The following is a 6,906-nucleotide window of genomic DNA, read 5'->3' as shown; positions in this document are numbered from 1 at the left end:
GCACATGAATACAAAGCAGCCCTACAAGCCCCACTCCCATACAGCAGCACCTGGTAGAGCCGTTAGGAGAAACCCAGACATCTAAAGCTGTCACCACAGGATGCTCACAAAGCACTTCCCTTGTCAAAGCAACTCCATGCCCATTAATTTAATATATTGTCCATAAAAAAGAATTGTTAGACTGATGGGTCACCAGGCCACCTGTCCATCCGTCCATCCATCCATCCATCCACTCATCTATTCATCCATCCATCCATCCACTCATCTATTCACCTATCCATCCACTCATCCATCCACTCATCCATCCATCTACTCATCCATCCATCCATCCATCCATCCATCCACTCATCTCTTCACCTATCCATCCACTCATCCATCCACTCATCCATCCATCTACTCATCCATCCATCCATCCATCCATCCATCCACTCATCTCTTCACCTATCCATCCACTCATCCATCCACTCATCCATCCATCTACTCATCCATCCATCCATCCATCCACTCATCTATTCATCAGTCCATCCATCCATCCATCCATCCATCAACTCATCTACCTATCCATGCATTCACCCACCCACATTATTTAGTACCAATGTGGTGCCAGGCCTGGGCCAGCCTCTGGGGAGCCTGTAGATGAACCATGCGCCAGCCTGGAGAAGGGAGAACATCCCTTCTCCCCCAGAGCCAGGGAGACCCAAAGTGACCATTACAGTACAGTGGGAGCAGGGCCCCAAGAGAGGCTTGCCAGGCTGCTGCTGGAGAGCATGGAATGGGCCCCCAAGATCACCTGTCTAGAACCCAGAACACCTTGAGGTCCACCCAGTGCTCTCCCAGACTCCAGTTCCAACATGTTCTAGAACCAAGAATATAGAAAAGGCTGAACAATTTGACCCTGGTCCTTAAGATACATACTTTATAACAACTACAATTTATGAAGAATCTACTTTTAAGCACCTGACCCAAGAGTATCCAGCAAAAGACTAGAGCTAAAAGGGAAATCCTGAGGCCTGTTCTCTCCCCCATATCACCCTGCTGCCTTGTTCAGTCAATTCTTCTCAAAGTCTCCTTCTGTCCAGATTACAACGGACCTGTGGTCAGTGTATTTATTAGTCAGTTAAGGGGGGAAATGTACACATCTGGTTAAATCTATCACTCAGGAGCCTCCCATTAGTGACACACACAGGATGACCAACTTTCCTGGTTTTCCCTGGTTTCAGCACTCAAAGCCCCATGGTCTGGGATGGTGCTCACTTCCCGAAAAACTGGGACAGTCACTCATTCCATACACACCAATTATACCACAAGCAAACTTAATCGAAGCCAGGAGGGAGAGCACCATGACGCGAGATCGTGTTTCACACTGAGTGACAAACACGACCACCACCACCTGGAGCAGCCGATTTCTGCACGTGGGGCCGTCTCTGTACCAGGCTTGCAGCTTTGCAGACAACATGGTCTTGTTCACTATTCCTCTGTACGGGCCGAATGAACTGGCCCAGCTGCTGGGCTGAGCTTTTGGACGAACGGACAGTGGAGGATCTCAATATTAAGATGCAGAAATGCAAGAGGGAGGCCTTCAAAACCCACCTTTTTTAATCTACCCGACAGCAAATCTTCCTGAATTCTGACTCCAGGCATAATTAAGAGCTAATATTTACATGTATCTGCAACCCCACCCCTTTTTGAGTTACACTCTTTTCTTTTTAAACAAAAATTGCCAAACAATAGTATAAACAGCATTGTGGGCAGAGGATTTAAATATATAGCAAAAGAAAGTACTTCTCATCCAAGTGGCTTTTAAATATCCATTTACATTTAAGGAGGAATACAAATGATTCATATTTACTTAAAATCTTTCCTTACAGATTGTCAGGTCTACAGTGTACTAGAATAGCCCTCATTGATGTGTACTTGAAACAAAATAATTTATTTCCTTGAAAAATATTCTTTATTTCACACAAATACTAATTTAGGTTAGCCTTTGCCAATAAATCACGTAGGTTAATAGGGTTTCATTACTCTTTATTTCCACAGGAACTAATATTTTAGAAATTCTCTTTGAATTGAAACCTAAGTAAAAGGCACAAGAAGGAATTCGTGTCAATGGAACAGCTGTGACATAACATAAAGTTATGAATTGTGACGGCTCAAGGCAGACCACCACCACGGCTGTTTTTAGAAAGCCAATGAGATGTGCTGACTTGAGAAAAGGAAAGCAGATGTAATGGCCACTTTCTGAGGCAGTCATGTGTTTCACAAGCTGGGACTGGAAAAGTTAAAACTCCATATTGTTTGAAATGGAAAGGCTTCCCCCACTCCCATGCGGAAGAACGGCAACAAAAGCTCAGCACAGACACAGATCTGTGTGCAGGTGTCAATCCGGACTGGGTGTCATTACCCAGCCTGGGACGGGCAAGGTGAAGGCACAACCCGCAGGCCTGGCAGGAAGCAGAAGTGAGATGCAAGATTTCGGACTCACCGAAACCAAGTAATAATGGTTTCATGAAGACAGGGGCGCGAGCCCTGCGGTAAATCCGTAGGCAACCCCGGTTCTGGGAAAGAAATCTACCAAAGGGTATTAGTGACTGAGGTCCTCATGAAATGTTGGTGCAAGTAACTACATTTCTAATACAATTCCAAGAAAGCAATGTAACGCAGATATTATTTAAAGTGAGAGGATCAATAACAATTGTGGATTTGCCATCAGGCGGCTTTACTTTCAAGCAATGATTCGTTTTAGTGATTTATTACAGCTGCAATAAGAATAAAATCAGGGCAGTGAAGTGCAGTCGGTACCAGAAAAGTTGGGTTAGAGTCAGGAGACGATGATTCTATCCTGACCTCAAAGGCAACGTGGCTCTGTAACTCCCCACTCCTGCCTGCCAGTCCCTCACCTGCAGTGAACATACTGCTTGTCCTGTCTACCTGTCTGGTGTGGGTGAGGACGAGTTAAATGAGGGATGTGGGAGAACACTATGACACGCAAGCACGTGCTAATTATAAAGCATTCTCCGAATTTCACGGCAGGTACAATGACGGAGACAGCACAGGTATTATGGAGCAAGACTGGGGTGGAGGCGACTTGACTGTCTTCACATGGTATTTCAGAGACTGTCCTAAAACCTGACTTTTTCATTTCTTAACATAAAAATCTGCAGCTTCACAGGCAAAAAAAGAAAAAAAAAACTAGGAAAGAATGATCCCGTTTCTAGATGATGACAAATGTCTTTAATAAAAGGAATCATCTCCCTACACATACAGAGCATCTGTCTTCCAATGGCTGAACTGGCTTTATTAGGAAGGAAGAAAATGTGCCCGAAGGCTGAAGGACGGACAGATGAAGAATGCAGATCTACACGGTAACAAATGATGCGGTGAGCTTCCACATGTGTGTTCAGTGCTCGGGAGGAAAGACTCCCAGGGGGAAAACACTGTTTACATAATCTTTATAAATATCTCTCCCTTTTATACTGATCACACTGGTGTCATTATGCACAGCCGTGTGGAAAGAGGAACTCCCACTCACCTCTGAAATGCAAGAAGCGCCTTTCTCTGCAGGACCTCCTGCATCCCTCGCAGCGAAGCTGAAAAGGGTTGGATCAGTCAGAGGCATGTTTCGGACAAATACAAAGCGCATCACAAAAACTGCACATTCCTTTGGATTATGAGCAGCAAATTCTGGGTGGGTGTGTGCTCGGTGCTGCCCCAGGCACTGGGAGACGGGCCACGGAGCCCAGGCCAACCCGGGGCCCTGGCACTCGTGGGTGTAACTTGGCATGATGCCGAGGGGACGGCGTGCGTTGAGGGTCATTCTTGGTGCCCCAGGCAGAGAGGGCCATCTTTAAAAGACCAGCGGGAACTGCAGAGAGGAGCCCGGCTGTTTTCTCAAGTGCAGGCATGTAACTGGGTGAAGCCTGGCTCTCCCAGGAGGCAGAGCAGACCACCAAGCACCATGGGTGTTGGGCTGGATGCCTCAGAGGGCCTCTGGCACCGAGCAGCTCTGATCCCGGGCCAGGAAGAGCCAGTTTAATTCACGCTGTGCAATGGCCAGGACTGTTACCACCTTGATATGAACACTAGGGACTGACCTGACCCAACACTGGACCGGGAAAATCAGTTCAGAAGTGGGCCTGGCCAGTGTGGCTCCGTGGTTGAGCATCGACCAGGAACCAGGGGCCATGGTTTGATTCCCAGTCAGGGCACATGCCCAGGTTGCAGGCTTGATCCTCAATGTGGGGCATGCAAGAGGCAGCCAATCAATGATTCTCTCTTATCATTAATGTTTCTATCTCTCTTTCCCCCTCTCCCTTCCTCTCCGAAATCAATGAAAAAATATTTTTTTTAAAGGAAAAGAATGACTGCATGGAGAAAGGGCAGGTCCTGATCAATCAAGGGAAGCTTCCTGGAAGAGGCTGGCCCCGAACTGTCCTATGTTCCTGTGCCTAAGACCCAACATCCCTTCACAGGTGGACCGCCCAGCCGAGTGCTGGGGCAGAGGCAGGCCCAGGCTGGGGGGATGAATCGGTTCTCAAGGGCCCTGCACCTGCCAGCTGGCCCCCTGTGCACCACCAGCCCAGCCCAGCCCCCTTCCCTCCCATAGCCAAGCAGCACAAGCAATGAGGACCGCAGCAGCAGGGCCCCACAGGAGAGCACATAGAGCGGCCCCGCTTATACGCCCGCCGGAGACAGCGGGAGGTGTGGGAACCCTGCGGTGCAGACGGGCAGCCCGGCCTGTGTCCCAGGGCCCAAGGGTGGGGCTTCTCTCACCGTCAGTGGCCTGCAGGCTGTACGTGAGCCCCAGCGCTAAGTAGCCTTTGGCCTTGAACTCGGACGTTTTCTCTTCCGCATCAACGACAATTTTGGCAAACTTCTCGGCCTCTTCCAACTGAAAAACCAGACACGTTAAAAACGACGACAACCTGCAGAATTTCCAGCACGAGTTACCAGAAGCATCGGCTGCCAAGAACAGATTTCTGATGAGTCACCGTGAAAATGACTCCTAAATCTTCCAAGTCCACCGTGGCAATTCTGTCTCTCTATCCGAGCCCTCTGACAGTCCTGAGGACCCCACCTTGCCTTTTCCCGCGAAGGTTTCCCTCCTGCTTCTCTGCCTTCTTTTCCAAAGTCACTCTCCTACTCGGTGGGCTCCTATCCTTTTCACCTTTGCTTTTTACTGATTGGTTCTGTAAGTTGGTTGTGCAAGGTGCTCAGAAGTTGAATGTTATATACAGGGGTGGGCAAAAGCAGTGAGTATGCGAAACAGAGTTTATTCCTGCATTATTACATATTACTTACTGCATTGTTTGTATTACAACTGTAAACCAGCATTGCCTACCCGTATAGAAATGTTTGGTCTTTGGGTCTTACCTTATTATTATTATTTTTAAAATAACATAATGAATCCATTGAAGCTTGGTTTCTCTTTCTTATAAGCTGTTAAAAATGCCAAAACTGCATCTATTTATTCTACACCGCCCAGCACGCGGACCTGGCACGAGCAGATGTGGTGAGAGAATGTGTACCTGTAAACTGCACCCACAATGAGGCCTTCCGCACAGGATATTAGAGGTAAATAATAAGATCTGTTCCTTCGAACTATGGCAAATGTTGATGCTATTGAGGCTGGGTGACAGTACGTGGCAGCTCATTACACTCTGTGGCATTTGGAAGTTTTAATAATAAAAATGGAAAAAATATATACAGAAAAGATTTGTTACTCTTATCTTAAAAAAAAGGGAGTAGGCTTACTTTAGGCGTTGGAGACATGTGTCACAGTCATGAGCAATGTCATGCTGCAGGGAGGGCAGCGTTCACAGCTGGGGGCCCACATTTTCAAACAGAGGGGCTGGGTCCACTCCTGCGCCCCCTCCTGCACCCTCTCCGCCGCTGCCCACACTGGCCCTGCACTGTGGCCCCACTTGTCAAAACCTGCCCAGACCTTCACAGCTCTCTGTTTCAGGCGAGAACCTGCTCTTTCAAAATGTCTTTTCCTCCCACATTTTACCAAATAAAATTTAACAAAGGTAGAACACTTTCTTCACAAGGCTGACTTCTGTCCTGTTGGGTGAGAATAAATGGGGGGAAACACCAGCAGCAAGGACCATAATGGCAAAACCTCAGCAAGTCTCTCCAGTCTCCTGGGGGAGTTCTTATCACTAAGCTGTTATTTTGTTTGTTTTTTGTTAATCCTCACCTAAGATATTTTTTCCACTGCTTTTCAGAGAGTGGGAGAGAGGGATGGAGGAAGGGTGGGAAGGGGAGGGAGAGAGAGAAAGAGAGAGAGGGAGAGACATTGATATGAGAGATACATCGACTGGTTATCTCCCACATGTGCCCCCAGTGTGGAGCAAACCTGCAACCCAGATATGTGCCCTTGAACCTGAGACCCTTTGGTGGGAGGGCAGAGGCTCTGGCCAGGGCTTCTTATCACTAATCTTGATATGCAGTCCAAGAAAAGACAGTAAGACTGCATTGTATATGGCGGGGACCACCATCTCAGCAGCTGGTCTGAGCTTTCTATTGAAAGGGTAGGTTTTGGAGGTACTACAACTATTCCCAAATCCAAACCGGAACAAGAATATCTGAAGAGGGAAGTGGGTGTGAAGGCAGAGGAAAGAGGAAGTTGGGCTCAGCCTGCCCGGTGTGGCTCAGCTGTTGAGCACCGTGCCGTGCACCAGATCACCGGTTCGACTGCTTTCCGGTCAGGGCACACGCATGGGCTGTGGGCTTGTCCCTAGTAGGGGGCGTGCAGGAGGCAGCTGACCCATGTTTCTCTCCCATAGATGTTTCTAGCCCCCCCCCCCCCCCCCCCCCCCCCCCACTCCCGGCTCTTCAGTCCTACGTTAGCTTCACACAGCCAGATGTATCTGAGCATGAATTCCCACTCTATCATGTCTACTTTCC

At 48.2% G+C, this 6,906-nt stretch overlaps 1 protein-coding gene across 1 annotated transcript in view; it reads right to left on the bottom strand.

Annotated features, from left to right (window-relative positions):
* The window catches only part of TTC7B (tetratricopeptide repeat domain 7B), a gene marked incomplete at its 3' end in the record, with an annotated part of 200,850 nt that overhangs the window by 102,667 nt on the left and 91,277 nt on the right, over positions 1–6,906 (bottom strand). Inside the window, exons 13-14 of the mRNA XM_015571299.1 lie at positions 4,771–4,888; positions 3,530–3,587 (exon numbers count right to left, since the gene is read on the bottom strand). Coding sequence (XP_015426785.1) covers positions 3,530–3,587; positions 4,771–4,888 — 176 coding nt within the window. The remainder of the gene's footprint in view (positions 1–3,529; positions 3,588–4,770; positions 4,889–6,906) is intronic.

Source organism: Myotis davidii, unplaced genomic scaffold (genome assembly GCF_000327345.1).
Source record: "Myotis davidii unplaced genomic scaffold, ASM32734v1 scaffold732, whole genome shotgun sequence".
NCBI lineage: Eukaryota > Metazoa > Chordata > Mammalia > Chiroptera > Vespertilionidae > Myotis > Myotis davidii.
The sequence above is the reverse complement of the archived record's forward strand: the minus strand, read 5'-3'. Positions and strand labels throughout refer to the sequence as shown.